This window comes from Pyrgilauda ruficollis, unplaced genomic scaffold (assembly GCF_017590135.1).
Source record: "Pyrgilauda ruficollis isolate IOZ18807 unplaced genomic scaffold, ASM1759013v1 scaffold3, whole genome shotgun sequence".
NCBI classification, from domain to species: domain Eukaryota; kingdom Metazoa; phylum Chordata; class Aves; order Passeriformes; family Passeridae; genus Pyrgilauda; species Pyrgilauda ruficollis.
Window position 1 is genome coordinate 1,626,278 of NW_024524377.1, and position 18,103 is coordinate 1,644,380.

General features: G+C 38.9%; 1 protein-coding gene across 11 annotated transcripts in view; it reads left to right on the top strand.

The window, feature by feature from the left end:
- GTDC1 (glycosyltransferase like domain containing 1) overlaps positions 1–18,103 on the top strand; it is a 197,797-nt gene that overhangs the window by 47,978 nt on the left and 131,716 nt on the right. For all 11 annotated transcript variants that reach the window (XM_041473204.1, XM_041473196.1, XM_041473192.1 and 8 more), the window contains one exon: positions 4,527–4,737. In XM_041473204.1, coding sequence (XP_041329138.1) covers positions 4,556–4,737 — 182 coding nt within the window. In that variant the 5' untranslated portion in view covers positions 4,527–4,555. The remainder of the gene's footprint in view (positions 1–4,526; positions 4,738–18,103) is intronic.

Consider the following 18,103-nt stretch of genomic DNA (forward strand, 5'->3'; position numbering starts at 1 on the left):
CAGGTGAACAATTTTCGTTTACCACATTCTCAAAAGAAGTGGAGGTTTTCTTGCTTTTTCCAGGTGGTTTATGTAAAAGATAAATTGTCATTTTCGCTTATGCAGTTCAGTAATGACAAAACTCAGAACTGGTGCTTTTGGGTGATCTAAATACAAGTTAAATTTTGGTTCAACCTTAAGATGTGATTGTGTTTAAGGTACAGCTTTGGGGTTTCGGTGAGTCACTGTCATGAGTGGGAGGGCAGTGCAGGCTCTTTCAATCTCTGTGTGTGTATTTACAGCACATCCCCAATTCAGGTAGGGATGGGAAGGAGAAGGAACAGAGGAGGAAAGGTAGGGACTCTCAAAAGTCCTTTGAAAAATTGCATTTGATTGCAGTGTGGAACATGGAAATTTTTTGCCTGTGGCAGCCATCACAGTGAGTTCATGTGAAACCATCAAAGGTTTAAGTATGTTGATGTCCACAGGTTGTACCTGGTGGGTTTTGCAGTGGGTTGAGTTACGAGACTCTGAACCTCGTGTGCTCCGATACGGCGGCGGAATAAATTTCTCATATGTGTGGGACTGTGACGGTTAAAACAATCATTACTGAAACCATATACCTTATTTCCTGTAACTAATAGCAGATCTCTACCTGTGGAATATATTAACAACTATTCCTTTGGGTTTGGATGGTTGCTCAGCTGTTTTGTTGGACAGATATTTAGACGTGGTCTGTAATTTATGTTGTCTGAGTACGTCAATGAACAGGGCTAATTATGGCTTCCTGATGTGAGCTGTGCTGATGTTTGTGAAACCACACTTCTGCATGTTAGAGTGAACGTGTATTCTTTAATAAATTGTGGAAAATGATGGGTTTTCTCTGCCTAGGTTGGTTAACAAAAATACCTAAGTTGACATTCACCTAGAGTTTAAAAAGAAGCCATGGTTTTGTGTCTGGTTGAACAGTTAATTCTTCCACGCCTTTAAAGATAATTTTTATTTATTACTCTGTACAGTACTCAGACTTCCTTTTAAAAGGAAATTATGGGCTCAAACAGCAGTGGCCCTTTCAGGGACTCCGTCACTTGCCATGTTTCAGTGTGGGGTAGAGCTGCAGCAAGTGACAAAAGTCCTGGCTGAATGTCACTGTGAGCTGCTGGCTTTGAGACAGCCCCTAATTACCCACCTACACTTCCCAGTACTTCAATATACCTCTGTGTTAGTCATGTCATTTGGACACTGTCAGCACTTTGAAGGATTTTTTTTTTCAGATGTGTAATGTGTATCCTGAGGAATGTGCTGCTCTGTGTGGTAAAGACAGAGTAGGAAATTTTCAAAGGAAGGGATCCTGCAGCCGTGTGGATGGGGTTGAGCTGTTTGAGGAACACCCAGGATTGCTGGCTCCAGAGAGGAAATACTGTAATGAGAAAGGGGAAGCAGTTCTGTTTTTCTAATATTTGTTGTTTTCTTTGAAATGGGGAAAAGAATACCTGGAGTGATTTATATTTAATTGAGGATTGCATTCCATCAGATACGGTGAATGTTCTCAGGCCATTTATCAGCTGTGTCTTTTGGAGACCTCTGAGGAGTTTATGGTACATATTTACCTTAACTTGGCTGGGTCAAGGGAAATAAAGCAAAAATAATAGCTGTTATTTTTGTATGTGAACAAAACTGGAAGTCATGTGGGTGAAATATGAGCCAAACGACCATGTCCTACCTCCTCTGTGTCTTTCTAAGTACAAGAAATTATTAGTTATATGTAATATAATTTCCTTAGCATTATCAGTGTATCTTTTAAAAACAGAAGATTTATTGACTTTTTAGTTGCTTCATCTTACTCAAGCCCTGAAGTGAATGTGCCATATTTTGTACTGCCATTATCCTTTAGTAGTATCTTATGTAGGTAGCATCTTATTTAAAAAAAAAACCCTAACGACAAAAAATAAACAAATAACATTATAACATTTTTTCTGAATTGAATTTGGTGTATATTGCTGGTAATGTACAGAGATCACACAACAACAGAATCCTACAAGTGCTAGTGAGGATTTTATTAAGCAGTACCTATATTTTTTGGAGCAAGTGAGTTTTGTAAGAAAACCTTTGAGCTTTAGGTCGTCTCTGAAAAAAATGTGTCATTGCTGATTGTCACCCTCATGGGCTGCTGCCACGGGGTCTGTGAGTGTTATTGTGAAGAATTACATATCAAGAGTTGTCTTAACACCCACTCCACAACACATCCATGATTCAACCCAGTTTCCCAATGTAAATAGCCAAAGGGAGTTTATTGTATAGTAATACTTGTGTGTTGCAGTTTCCCTAATACATCTAAAGGTAGGTAAATGCAGAATAATTAACTAAATGTCAGGGTCTTTAAGCAGGAGGAAACACGAGGACTGAGCAATCTCTTACTGTCAGCGTGTACAGTCATTCTCTGTTCCCGTGAGGGATGTACAGTGAAAACTGGTGCAAAATAAAACCAGAGAGCACAGTGTGGGTTCAGCTAAACCTGGTGATAAAACCAGTTTCAGAACTAGTCTGGTGAAGTGTGATCTGATCAGATGCTTCATGAACAAATTGCTTTATTACTGATACTGCTAATGATTTGTAAATTAGTTGCAAGCCTCCTCGAGTGACTGACTCAGTGGCATTTACCAACTTTTCACATACCCCCATTTTTAGGGGCTGAATTTATAAAACACTTCCCTTTAGTCCCTTGAATTAAATTTTCGGTGGCATTTGATGACAAGCATAGCATGATTAATTACAAATTGTTCTTTAGGTGAATAGTGCAGATTCTAAACCACAGCTTGTGTTTTTATAGCAGTTATTACCCTGCAGGCTCCAAAAGGGCTTTGGAGGAGAGAGTATGATTTTGGTTACATCATTGTAAATTCAGAAAACGTCAGTGATCTCAAAAGTGTGATTTTTTTGAAATTAGGTCAGTGGAAAAGAGATCAGAAACTGCTTTGCTACCTGAAAAGAAGCAAGCTCCAAAATGGAGTGAAGTATCTGCTTCCAGATGGCTTTCCTTTTCGTTTTGCAAAGAACGTATTTGTTAAAACAAATAATTTATTTGTAATATTATGGAGGAGTGAATAGAGCAAATGATAACCTGAATCCAGGCTGGATTAGGACAAGAAAGTTGGAGCATGGAATGTTTTTTTTTTGCTGATTGCTCTGTAATGACCCAGAAGCTCTACATCAACATTTCATCTGGCACCATGGTGGGCTAACAGCAAAAACTACCTAAAGGTTTATGTTTTGTCTCCCAATTGATTAAATTGATTCAGTGTTTGGATTTTTGTTGCTGGTTAACTGATCTTTTGATAGCTGCAGTGCACTTAAAAGGCTTTTTGTTTGTTTTCTGTACTCTGATTACAGAATACATAATATTTTTAACCTGAACTTGAATAAAACGAAATTTCTTAACTATGGTTGAAATGATTATTGAGATTTTCAGGAGAGTATGTAGTTCTCTGTTGAATTCTCATTTCTTGTCACCAGAGGTTTTGGTAAGATAAGGATTACAGTCTGAAACCACTAGAAATTGCAGGTCAGGAAATGGCTGTAAGGTCTTGCAGTTTACAGTGTCAAACACGAGTCTGGAATAGCTGAGTTTAGCACGGAGTCCATCATTCTTGGGGAGTGTTGAGAGGGAAACCATCAGGAAGGTGTTTGAGGATGGTGAACACCTTTCAGGGTTTTGCTTTCAGCTTTTGTTTGTGGTGGCTTTGCTCGAAGCATGTGAAAAGCAGCTTTTGAGTACCCCAAGGGTGTGACTCATGAGGGCGATGAGCAATAGTCACCCAGTTTTCATCTGTCCCCTCGCTTTGGGCAGCACGTTCTGCATCCTGTTTGTGAGCAGCTCTGTGGCTTTTTGTCTCAGAGCTTCCTTGAGCCTCCTCTAGTGTTCTCTTCCACCCACTTTGGAGTACTCAGAAGAAATAAGGTGGTTTACGTCTCCTGTTGTTGCTGGGCCTGTGGTGCCAGCTCCCAGCCATGCAGGAGGGTGTCCTGGGGGATGTCCCAGCTGCATCTCCTCAAGCCGCTCTCTGCCTTTATGCCTCCTACCCAAGTCAGTGTTACTGGCAGCTGTTCTGGCTGAAGTGTGTTTGAATTGCTCTTTAATTTTCTCTGCCACCAGGAAAAGGAGGGAAACCTATATTAGAATGAATAAGCTACATCCTAAATTATGGAATAATTTACCATATTAGGGAGTTAGTGTATAAAGTAAAGCTGGTTTTAAATATTGGATTGAAAACAAACCCATAAATTGAAACTACAATGCGTTCCTAAGTCTTACACATTTTCATTCATTTAAAATTTACAGACAATATCTTTTGAAGGTCAAAATAATCTAGTTATCATAATTGCTAAGTAGCCTTTTCTGAAGTAAATTCATTAATGCAATATTAAGGATTATATTACAAGGTCTTGTAGTATATTTCTTCTTCTTCCAATATAATTTTCTTAAGTAGTAACAATAACAATAATAAAGATATGGTTCTAAAGTAAAATACTTCTGTTTTCATTTTCAGGTTTCAGACAGTTCTGAAATACTTGGAAAATGAGTGTCCTTCTCATTGAACCCTTTTACGGTGGCTCCCACAAACAGCTGATGGATCTTCTCCAGGAAGAGCTGCAAGAAGATTGTGTCCTCTGCACACTCCCAGCCAAGAAGTGGCATTGGAAGGCACGGACTTCTGCTCTTTATTTCATGCAAACAGTGCCAACAAGTTCTAATTACAGGTAACCAAGGGATTGAATAATTTCTAAACTCAAATTACACAGATGCCTTCAACCAGGTCTCTTGAATTTACTCCTTGTGTGTATGCAGGGGTGTATGTGAGAGCAATTAGGGGCTTGTAGTGGGCAGCACAAGCTTTTCTTCTTGGGGTATAGCTGAGAAATTATATGTTTTATTTAGAACTTCCAGGACTGTTTTGTCTTGCATCTCCAGTCCGTGAGAGTCTCTCAGTATCTGGGTACCTGATGTCTATACATGTGTGTGTATCTTTTATTTGAAATTTATCATGTGAGCTCAGTCATTCTGAAAGGTTTAAACTGTGCTTCACAGATTAGGCTGAGAGATGGCACAGATGTGAACACTGCAATCTTCCTCACGTGCCCTCCCATGTATCTATTAGCAAGTCTGATTTATCAGTGTCCTGCTCAGGCTGACCTGGAGGATTAAGGGAGCAGTTTTATCTTAATGATGGTCCAGTTCAGTAACGTGCCAGCAACTGTGAGTGTCAATTATACATTTATGTAAGTAGCAAATTTCCATCAGCTAGAACCTGGGCTGATAAAAACAGGCGATTTAGGTCGACAAGATAGCTATCACATAGTGAGAATCAGCCCCTCCAGAGCCAAGCTGTCTCTAAACCCAGCAGTTTTGCTTGGCCTACTTGATCAGATGAGATGTGGCGAGGTGATTGTCTGGAGCAGTGAGATAGAGCTTTGCTCGCAGCATGCAGAACATTGTGTGGGGACTGTGCACCTTCGTGGGGAGATACTGCTCATGCACGAGGTTGTTTCAGCATAAGCAGCTGCAGAATGAACTTCAGGAGGAGTCTGAGCACACCTGAATGATGTGCCAACGAGTCACAGTTCAGAACTGGGTCTGGTATGTTTTTGCTGTGAGTGAGTAGGTGCTTCCTGAGGAAGGAATATCACTTTTCAAGAGTCAATTTGTGCTGTAGAAGGCTGTATTTGCTCAGTGTTACCCAGCACAATGTCTAAGCCGTCTTGGAACACATATTGTGTAAATGTACACCTTTCCTTTGCCTGCTTTTGGCTCCTATTTAAAATAATCTCCCACCTCAAGCCAAACGTTATAATTAAGTTTCCCCGTTTTGTCTTGTGCGAGGCATTCAGTGTTGGTTTCCTCTTGCTTTCTTTTTGCAACAGTTTTGTTTTGGAGGAGTGTACATGACAAACTGTTATGTAAATTTGTCTTGTATCACAACCACATCCTCCAACGCATCACAATGTTATCTGTGTTCCTTCAAGGTCAGCAGCCCAAGCTGTCCAGCACTAACTGCATTAAACTAATCAGACATCACTCATAGACATACACTTCATTAGTTTAACTTACAGTTACATTGACCTAAGATAACTTAACTCCAATTTGTCAAGTAACCCACATCTTGGGGAAAGGGGGAGGGAGCGCTGACAAAATAAAAACCAAAAAAAGCAAAATCCCACAAAAAACCCAACAACCCAACAAAAAAACCTCAACCCAGCAGCCTGAAAAACTCACTTGAAGTTAATAAACTTGCAATCTGTCATAGACTTATGTGCAAATACAACCTTTACTGACAGCAAATAAATCTGATCTAACCAATGGAGCATCTTAAGGAGAGGAAAGCGTTTTCTTTGCTGGTGCTGTTCGGGTTGGAGCAGAGGGAATCAAACAGTCAAAGTTGACAAAGATGCGATGGTTAAAATAGAATTTGTACCTTGTCCTCGCAGGCAGCATAAAATTATAGGATCAAGGGCTGGTATGGCTGGTGAGAGGAAAACTGATTAGAGGTACCTTCTACTTTACTTGCACATTTTTAATGTCTGTTTTGTAATTGAATGTTTCGATTATTTTATTAAATTGAAGGTATAGATGCATCAGATTCAACTGAGTAAGGATGACTACTCTCCTATTAGAAACACATTGATTAACATTAATTTTAATTCTGTTATTTCTAAGCTTTCTAGTAACCACTGAAGATCAGCTTCCCAGGTAGTAGTTTGTAAAGACAAAATTCCATTGTACTGGCAATACTGCGTGTTTAGAATTGCACATTTAAATATTTCAACCTTCTTGTGAGGTTGTGGAAAATACCAAATTTACATTACTTATAATATTGATATTATTTACAGAAAAAGACCCTTTCTTTTATAAGTGTTTTCCATAAATGTGACATTTTGTAAATACCTTGTTTTTATTTGTTTGTTTAGTAGTGCAGAAAGGTCACAGATATTTCAAGTGGAAACGTTTGTGATAACGGAGCTGCCTTACTAAATCTTTATGTTCAAACTCTACTTTATTTCAAGATCCTGGTGTGTGTGAGAAGTAATACTGATGCTGTTAAGTCTGACATTAGATGTATTTTAGAGAAGTAGTATAGATTTATTTTAAAAGATTTGGACTTCTATCCATATAACCTGATTTTTGGGAGCAGGAAGGTTTGTTAGTTTAAATGTGGCACTCAGCGAGTTAAGGAATAGCCTTAAAAAGTGCTTTTGAAACAAAGGATGCAGTGCAGAGCCATAGATGTTAAATTCAGATGCTCTGCAGTGAGCAGAGAGTTTCTGTGATGAACTTGCTAATTGTTTTATCAGAGAACAGACGTGTCCTCCCTTGAGCACAAGCTAAAGCTGAGCTGGTAACAAGCAGGGCACTTAATGTTACTTTTGTGAACTGTACAGCCGCTCTCTTGGTGTGCAGGAACATGATGTTCCCAAGAACGTGGGGATCTCCCCGGGATTGTCACAGGGAGAAGGTGTCCTCACCCTCCACAGGAACACACAGAGCTGTTATGGGAGATATCGGACACTCGCTGTTTGATCTGCAGCACTGCCTGGATTTTTATTAATTCCCTGATGCAAAGTCTGTGCTGCATTTCTCCAGAAAAGTTTTGCTTTTCTGTTTTCTTGGCTTTGTTGAGCAATGTGTTAAACCAGCTCGTGTTTTCCTTCATCTCCTGAGAGGAGCATGGGAGCCCTGAGGAGTGGGAAGCCCAAGCACGCAGAATCCCTTCAACTTAGGAAGCCAGGAGGAGAATTTAAAGGTGGATCACTTGCCTAGCGATCTTGGAATGATCACATGGATTGATGTGCAGCAGCCACAGACTGAGTTTTAATTGCTCAGAGTCACAGATGATTTTTCCTTAATTGGAAAGAAGGTGTTTGGATGTTGCGTTGGTACGAGGAGTTTCATTCTTGTGGTGGCAGTTTCCAAATCACAGCATTTGAAGTGCATTTGAAAAAGGGAGGAATTACTGTCCGCTTTCTCTAGACAAGGTTTTCAACCATCTGAGAGTTTTGTTAGCAGTTGGTGGGATATTATCTTCATTCCATGGATTTGGAAGGTCCAGCAGAGCCTCCTCAGGCTGCTGGCACTCTGCAGAGCTGCTGTGCTCACTGCTTTGTCTCCCAACTTCTTCAGACAGCTTCAGCTTCTTGATAAATGTGGGTGTCTGATCTTTAGCCTAAAGTTGTTTTCCATAGCACACAGCGACTATTCTGTAATTCTAGAAAGCATGTAAAAGAAGAAATTTTTTCAGACTTTAAAAAATTCTTAATTCAAGGAAAGTTCTCAAATTTGAAAATACTGTTGCACAATTTAATGAAAAACAAAGATGCTTTTCTTTTTCCTGTAATTATTTTCTTTATTACAATGAGCAGTCTATTAAATTACAGATAGTAAAGCACTGGTATGACACATTAGATGAAAGGAGTTTATCTTTTAGGAGCTATCCTCTACAAAATAATTAAATCTCCAAAAAGTTAGTAGCATAAGACTGTAAAACAGAGTGACTGAATTCAGTGTAGCTTCCAGTGTGTTTTAATAGCACTGCTATATTATTTTAAATATATATATATATAAATATTATGTATAACATTCAGTATTGCCCCCCAGGTAGCTGTTCATATGAATAAAGATTTTATTTGTAACAGATTCGAGCCCTGAAATACCCCTAGGGTAAATGTTAGCATATATATACCCCTTGATATCTGACAACTATATTTTAAAGACAAATTCTGTGCTTTTTATGTTTTCAAAAGAGAAAACAAATTATTGTTTTCAATTAATAGAGCTCTGGAAAAAAAACCCAACCTGGGGGTGGTGTTCAGCAAAGGAGAGTATATTTCAACAATAACTAATGTAGACGTAGTTGTTTCTTGATTTTGGATTTTTTTTTGTTTGTTTGTTTTTTCTATTAAAATCTACTAGATTTAAGACTGTTTCAGATCTGATGCTTTTGTTCTTTTCTATAAGGAGAAAATACATTATTATAGAGTGGATTCTTTATTAACTGGTAGGCTGTGTCCCCTAAATATATTAAAAAGGGAACATTTTAATTTTTTTTTTTCCCACTGAGTAGTTCAGTCTTACTGAAAACCTAACACTGTGTGGATGTGTGACCATTTGCAAGCTTGAGGATTTAACTGTTTTCTAGATACTTTATTTTCAGAAACATTCCTGCCTGCCCTGGAGAAAGTGTTTGAGGATGTAACTCAAAGCAGGGCAGGGCAAATTTCATTAAATCTGAATACATAGATACTCATTTGTGCTGGAAACATTCCTGCCTGTTTACATATTTCTGTAAAATACTGGAAATGTTCATATGCTGTTTGTAGGAACTGCAATAATTTGTCCTGCATTAGAGGCCATCCTAGAATTTGACCCTCAAAATGCTCAGGTAAGGAATAAATAAATTGTATGTATGAATAGTACATTAATTAAAAGAAGATAACCAATTATCTACAAATTAAAAGAAAAAGCTTATCTGATACTGTTTGGGTTTTTCGGGCATACTTTATGTTGTTTGCCTCTATATATAGGTGAATAAACATAAACCTTATTCATAGCATTAACTACTAGGAGTGTGTATTTTGATGCTACTGCTCAAATTCACTGCATTTGAAGATGGGACCTGTCTTATCTCTTGGGAATTACTGGATAATTTTCTGCCCAGAAGTTTTTGTCGTGGTTTCACCCCATGTCTTTGTTGCTCTTTGTATTTTAACTGTGTGGGGGCACAGTGGGATGTGCTCCTGGACAGGGAATGTGCTCCTGGAGATCCCTTGTGCTTTGATGAGCTTATGTAAAGACAGGAATATATAAGGTGACTAAATGTCATGTATGTAATGTAATATCCAGTATCCCATGAGGACAGGGTTGAGGTCTCCTAGAAACACATAATCACAGACTGGGTTGGGTTGGAGCTGACCATGTCGTTCCAACCCCTTTGCCATGGGCAGGGGCACCTTCCACTAGACCAGGTTTCTCCAATCCCTATCCAAGCTGGCTTTAAACACTTTTTTGATTAAAAATACCACCTGGGTATAACTCACTGATGGGTACAAATCTCCACGTTCTCACCTTGTTGTGGAGGTGCCCAGAGGAAGGTGTGGGAGGCCCTGCTTCACCCTGTGCTCCGCTTTTCCGCTCCCTCGCTGAACAAAGGGTCATTACTGCTTTAATTCCATTAGTGCTAAACTTGCTCGCATTTCTTCCCCTGAACAAACCGTTTTGAGTTCACCCAGGTTAGTTCACGCGGGCTGGTGCAAACGCACACACGTTTGTCCTGCCCACGCTCCGAGGGAGCTGGCTGGGAGTTCGCTCAGCTCTGGGGGCCAGATGGCCGTCCTAGCACCATGTTGAGCCTAAACCAATAAACCCTACTGAGATACGAGACACAGGCACCATGTACTGAGCTAAAACAACTTGGTGACTTCTGACCAGAGCTGGCTGGTGTCCAGCCAGCTTTGAGTGTAAGCACAGAGAATATACGTCCATATGGAATGGCACGAAGCTCCACCACTCGGCACAGATGATGCCCTCCACTGCTGTAGCCCTGGATAATAGAGGGTGTCCCAGCCTGGATAAGGGGTGTGAAATTCTCTCTGCTGAGGGAGAACTTGGAGGCCATCTGATGCTGGAAAAACATAACATGGGAATGCATGTGTAAAACTGGGTTTTGTTTGATTTAGGTTAAGATCGCCCTAAACCTGTTCCGGAAACTTCTGAAAAATGTTAACGGTCAAAGAGACTTTGGGAAGGGGAGCATGTTTTCAAATGGATTTGAGAATGATTTTTAGCAGAATGCTAATATAAATCAAGGTGTGAAAGTTAACAGAAAAAATGTTTAGAATCATAATTAATCTGATTTTTTTAAAATGGTGAAGATAGTGTAAATAAAAGCAAATGATTAAATAATTGGTAAAAAAAAAAAAATCCAGTAAAAAGACTTAACCCAGTAAAAAATGAAGTAAAAAATTAGGGCAGGTCTAGAGGAAAAATAATTTCCTTTTGAGGATAAAAGCACTGCTGTTGTTTCTTTGCTTACAACCAGACTGCGAAAATTTCCTTTTCAATGTGATGGAGAGAGGCTGCCTGAAAAGTTTTTGTGAAGCTGATGAAGGAGGTGGGATGTCCTTTTGAGGGAGATTAATTCTCTTGCTCTGAAGGGCCAGAAACAATGCTCTGGTGCTCAAAAGTCCTTGTACAGCACCATGATTTAAGAACAAATGTTTTTTTATTCTTAGCTCTGGCTCCCGAAAACCTTGGAGGGGGCGATCCAATAAGAACAGCAAAAAAATCTTCTAAGAAACAGGACAAAAAAACCTCCCAAGTAAACTACCTGAAATTTATTCAGGCAGACAGCAATGTGATCTTAAACATTCACTTTGCATTAATCAACTTTGCCTCAGATAAAATGCTGGCAGATGGTAGCTATTCATTTTAAAAGTGACAGGTTTTCTTTACGTTTTTGTGTGGAAACCCCCACATGCACTCTTCCCTCCAAAAACTTTACTTGGTTAATTTGTCCAACATGCATTTTTTTTTTCCCCTTAAATACACTCCCATTATTAGGCAATTTCACAATTTGGATAGTTAAAAGAGGGTTTAGATGAGTTTAAATGCAGGCTCCTTCCTTTGAAGTCCGGGGAAGTGTATATATGGGAGCTGAGTTTTGGCAGAAGTGAGCTGGGAATGATGAAGACGATGCGGGGAGAGGTGCGGGGCCGGGGAGGACGCGGGCTGGGACTGCTGGGTGATCTCCACAAAGTGCTAATGTGAAATGGCAGTTGTCTGTTTGATGTGTAAAAGATTTGCTGAAATTCCAGCAAAATATTCTGATGAGAGAAGGAAAGAACAGTCTGGGTTTTCAAACCCTAGCATGTGTTTTCCTTTATGTTCTCAAATGCCGGGTGAAATCCTTATTTTTCTTTCTAAAATGAATTTTATGAATCACCTGGAGAATTGATATTTACATTGCTGGCAGTAAAATGTAATGAAATTGTGCATTATGATTCAGTATTTCTGCACTTAGGATTTTAATGAGGATTTTATCTGTCCTTTTAAATGGTTGCTGTGTATATATTTTATTTCTAGATTAGTTATGGATTACATTTCTATTTTCAAATAACAAACATATACACTACTATATTATAAAGAATATGATGCTTTCCACAATTCATTGTCATTCCAGCCCATAACACTAATTTGATCTTCCAAAGGGAAAGTAAAAAAGCTTTAGTTTGCATCTAATAAAGAGAAAAATATTGATTTTTTTCCCTTTTTTTTTTTTTTTGGGGCTGCTTTTTTTTTCCTAATCTCCGGTTGTTGTTGTTTTTTTTTTTTTTAACTAAGATGTAAATATTACAAATTTTGTCAGATACTTGCTTTGCACGTGATTTAGATTTATAGCTTTGTGTTCTGGTGTCATAAACAACTAATTTTCTTAATGAGTACCCACAACTAGGCTGGGTTTTGTGAATTGATGCATGATGAAAAGGAATTTTACATTGTACGAACTGTTTTTAGCAAAACAATTTTGGGAGAAGACCTACCTTAGCACTAATATAAATACATATACTTTTGGGGTTTTTTTTGGGTAAGCTTTAACTTGACCCAAACACACTGAAATTTGAAAGTCATGGTTCAGGCAGGAACATCTGTTTCCAGTCTTCAACAGAGTGAATCCAGAGTCCTTTCCTCACCTATTTCAGCCCATGTGCCTCTACCTGAGAGCCAGCCTGGATGGGGCTTGGAGCAACCAAGGTTCCCATGGCAGGGAATTTGGAGCTGGATGATCTTTGAGATCCCTTCCAACCCAAACCATTCCAGGGTTCTTTTTTTGCATCTGCTTTTTATGCCAGCTGAGGGCTGTTAGCACCTGCTGTGGGTGTACATGAGTTTTGGTGGAGATTTTGAAGGCACTGACTAGGTCCATGGTCACTCTGGAAAATGTGCCCAAAGGTGTTTTCTGCTTTTAACTTCTCGATTGCTCTGGGATTACAGGACTGACTGTCCCTAAGACAAGGCTGGGGTCCATTGGTTGCTCTCCAAGGGCATCACCTCCTGGTGTAGTGCCATTTGAGGGACTCAGGCCATAATCTTGGAGCCAGCTCTGGTGTGAGCTGAGGCACCGTGGGTGAGGGTGGTTGTGGATGGATGGTTGCTTCATAAATGCTATTCTGTATCAAACAGAAATGTTAGTCTAAACAGAAACCACTTGATTTTATGGATTATTATCTCATTTCTTCCCTAAACACACATACCTAGGCAGGAGTTTGGTTACAATCTTTGCGCCAAATTGCGCCACAATGGAAAACATTTAATTTAGGATCAACTTCTGACTCCCCCATACCAGAGTTTGATCAATTTATTTCCTCCTCCTCTTCCCTTTAATATGTCTCAGCCTAGGTATTGGTAGGCTTTGAGTCATTATGATGATGAATTTAACTTCCTTACAAAAAACAATTAGGAATATATACACTGTATCTATTAATTAGAATATCTTTGATGAATACAAAGCAACTGAAAGGGGTTTTTTTTGTTCATCATTCTGTAATGAAGATTTCCACAATTTCCTTATTCCCTTGGACAGTATTTTTCCTTTCTTGCCTTTGTCCTTTGTCCCTGTCTTTTCCTCCCTTCCTCCTGCACATTTACTCTGATGGTCCAGTGGACACAGTCATTTTAAAGAATGCTTTCCATTTCAGAGCACTGGCTGTTTTTATTGTTTATGTTTATAACCTTGCCTTCTTGTTCATCATTTTTTGTTTTAGCTCTCTTAATTTCCATTTTACTTGTTGCATGCTTGAACTTATATTTCTGTCTAGTTGCGTGAAGAAAGAATGAAGGAAACAGCAGTGGACACAACATCAAAAGCGAATATGTGGTTTTCTTGTTGCAGAATAAGTGGAAGAATTAATTCCTTTTAACAGTATGTCAAAGAATTATATGGGGAAAAATCTATTCAGAGTGCAGCTAATGTTTCCTCACACCACCTTACTTGATGTAACTACATCAGTCCTTTAAATTAGTGATTTACCAAATGTTTTAAAGGGAAAAGGGGTAAATGATTATGGGTAGAACAATAGAAAATTCATTTAAAATTCTATTTTCCTTGCAGTTAAATGACATTCTTACTGATTTCTGTTAGAGAGTTTTCTTTGAGTGCTAATATGCTTAATATAGCATACTCTATGGAAAATTATATGTATCTAGTTAGAACATTGAAAAATCTTCACATATTAAGGTATTATGTAATAACATGAAAAAATTCTGAACACGTAACTATGTATATTATATATGGAAAACCTAAAAAAATTGAAGGGAAGTAATTTGAGAACATCTGTAATTTTTTATTTATGTAAGAGAATATCCCATTTTTAATTAAAGATGGAATTTAAGAATGATAAATGGGACCATTATCTAGTAACAGTTAGTTTGCAGGCATTTTTTTCCAAATGTTCTGCAGATTGCTGCAGGTTTGACAGTGCCTTTGGCTTTTGTGTGCAAAATGCATTTCCTACTCGTGACAGAAGAGTTGTAACTCACTAAACATGGAGCAGTTAGCATGCATGGTGACATCTCTATGCTTAAACCCCGAGGAACTGAATTATTTTAAATTATTTTTAATACAGAAATTTCATGGTAGTCAATTTTATTAAAAACCTAACAGTTAAAAATTTTATCTGTTAAATGCATTTTGAGAAATATTGCTAAAGACGCTAAAACTACTGAAGGAAAGATTAATTTTGGCGGTGATTTGGGCAGATTTTTGAAGGTTTTTTTCATTTTGATAGTAGAGACCATTTTCTTGTGGTTCTTTTCCTTTTTTGCTTTGCCACTTGAATTCTTTCTTTGTTGCTATCATCCTCGACTAAAGTTGGTTCCAATTTATTGTTACATCCTCAGGTCTTAGCTGTGGGGTGTCAAAGTGGGAGGGAAAAAAGGTGTAAAAAGGTGGGTAGGTGCTTTGGGAGGAACGTGAGTTACCATCAGATGTTGGGCACCTCTTGGTGTTTGTGACTCTCAGTTATCTCAGGAGCAAATATTTGGTGTCCTTTTGTTTCTCCACGAATCCTCGAGGTCCTGACTGGGAGAAGTTCACTTGTGTGGGGTCAACTGGCCCTTGTGGTTACTGATGACTGAAGTGATGTTTTCCAGTCAGAAGGCTTTTTTGGAAGAGATCTTGATTACCTAGCCCTCATCTTTACCTCTCCAGACTGTTGTGTTACCATCTACTCAGGGTGGAATCTGGCTTGCAGCAGAACTTGATCTTCTGAGGTTTAGTACCAGCTCTGCAGAGGATCCTGGTCTGGAAGTGGTTTTCAGTGGTTTCTGTGGCTGTTGAGGCATTCAGGTCTGAAGTGCTGTAAACACAGACCTCAGGTCTTGTTCCCAGAAGCACCATAGGCAGGAGTGGTAGGGAGGAGTGTCAGAAAAGACTAATTTGCCACAAAAGAATTTGGAAAACTAGTCTAATGTAATTATTGAAAATTGCATCGTGAGTTAGAAATAGTAAAACCTACATTTTCTTCCATTTTTTTTTCTAACATGGAGTAGAGAACCTGGAGCGTGGTCTTGAATTGAATTAATACTCATTCTGGTGTAAACACATTGGAAAATATTTTTATATAGTCTTACATTTTAGTACAGAAGAAAAATATTAGATTTTAATCATAGACTCAGAATCATTAAGGTTGGCAAAAACCTCTAAGCATCAAGTCCAACTGTTAACCATGCTATGCTATGATGAGTGGAATATAAATTCAGCATTAAAGTAAGCATCTGTACTTGAAAAATCCTAATTTCCAATGCTAACAGCTGCATGGAAGGTCATTGACATTGTGGAGTGCGTGGGGTCTCTGGGGCTCAGCGTGTTTGAAGTCAATATTTATGGTGCCTCTGTACCTCCTGTCATTAGCAGGAGGTTTTCAAGGGACTGTTCTTAGATTATATTTTGCACATGGCTCTTGTTTTCCAAGATACTGATTGGAAAAAAGTGAAGGGTATAATAGTTTTCCTGTCTGCTGATGGGTGATGAGACCAACATGTTGGGGCCATGGGTGGAATCGGGGTGAATGAATTGGTGGCAGGGAGGGAGTTTGAGATGCTTGTGTGCTTCCTGCATTTTTAAGGAGTATAAAGGATATTTCAGCTGTTGAGATGAAGCTCAGCAGCTGCTCTGCAAACTCCTAATGGAGCAGGGGACTGGGTTTTCTTTATCTCCAGAGTTTTCCTCTGGTCACAGATACTGCAGGGGCTCCCCATTTCTCTTAACCCATAGTTCTTAAACAGCATGGCTGATATAGAGGAATAATGAAAATGGGTTTTTTTTGTTGGATAAAATGGGATTTGGAGACAATACTGCTGCCTATTAATTGCTAGGTACAGACTAAGGCTCTGAATGATGAAGAGGAAGATACAAAAGCTGTGTGCACCGAGCAAATGCTTTGCTGTGCAGCCAAAGAACTTTGCAACCACACTCTGGGTTGTTACAGCATCACTGTGGTATTTGCTTTCCCATTATCTCTTCAGTTCACTTTTCTATGGTGTCTGGTCCATGCCTATTTTATTTTGTTTTTAATTTCATTTTTTAAAATATTGTTTTATTTATTTTGCCTTTCAGCATGTGGTTTAAAACTGTAACTTCATTGACTCTTGCATATAATAGCTTTCATTTTGTCTTTGAAATCCAGAGGGGTGTTTAGTGTGAGCAGTAGTGTATCCAAGGTAGAATATTTCATGTTTTTGCAGATTGCTAGTATTACATGCCAGAGCAGCCTTCTGACCATGAAGCCCAGCCACGTTTGTTCTATTAGCTGCACTTCAGAAGTATTTGTTTAGTTTTTTCCTCAGATGGATAACCAGTATGGAACATTCTGTCCACAGAAGTCTTATTAAAGAGGTTAGAGCATCCTGCTAATTAGAAAAAACTAATTAGGCAGATTGTTGAGCCTGTAACCAGAATTTTATATTTTAATGGATTTTGAAATGCAGCATGCTCCCTTTTTCTATTGTAAAACACACTTTTTTCCTTTTAAATGTCTGGAAACAGTCTTTTTGAGGAGGTTATGCATTCAGAATAAGAAAGCAGCAACATTTTAATTTTTGAATTTATTAAATAAACTGTTGAAGAATATATACTGCAAAACTGGTGGAACCATTAATTCATATCAGCCTCTTCTTGTGGCAGAAAAAATTTAGTTACTTTCCTGTTGGTAGATTTCAAGTTTAACTGCCCCAACGAGGAGTTGAATTAAGTTCATGTGAAGAAACAATATAATTTGTGGCTGTGTTAAAATTAGACTTAGATGGTACAGAACTCACAAATTACTCTTTGCAATTTCAAGCTAAAATTCATTGACCACTGTTTCACTGAGCCTTGGGAAGTTTATCATTTTTAAAGCTGGATCCAGTCCATTTTTGAGTGCTCTTGTAGTGCTGTTAGAGACTTTTGGTCTGGAAGCTGAAAAATGAGCTCGTTCTTTGCTGTGGGGTGACCTGGAAGCAAAACCATCAGGGTTGGTTGGGTTTGCATGGTTCACATCTTAATTCCAGGTTTGCAAGGTGCCATGTGGAAAGCAAGGCATGTTTGTGGCCGGGAACAAAACACTGGATTGGAGAAACATTTAAAAAATACATATTTAAGATGGATTTCTCCCTAACATCTACTTTTGAACTCTCTTTCAACTGTGCCCTGCTACAAACTTTAATTAGTCGTAACCTTTTTTCAGGCTTGTCATTCTGCATTTTGCAAAATGCTCTGGCTTGTGGAGCAGCCGTGTGGCTGGGAGCCGTGGGCAGTGACCTGCAGTCTGTGTCAGGACCATCCTCTGAGATGTAACTCAGGGTACAGATGTTGCACTTGGTGAGACGAGGTTGGCTGCCATCTGGAAGGTGGCCATCTGCTCCCTCCTGCAGCAGCAGAGCACCACGCTTTTGGGGGCCCCTGCCCCTTCCTGTCACAACCTGAGTCAATACAATTCAGAATTGCCTCTTTGAAGCCTGATTTGGGAATATTGGCCGGCCAAGTGCTTGGCACTTAGAGAAGTAAGGGGTTAGGAAGGGAAAAACAAATACTTCTAGACA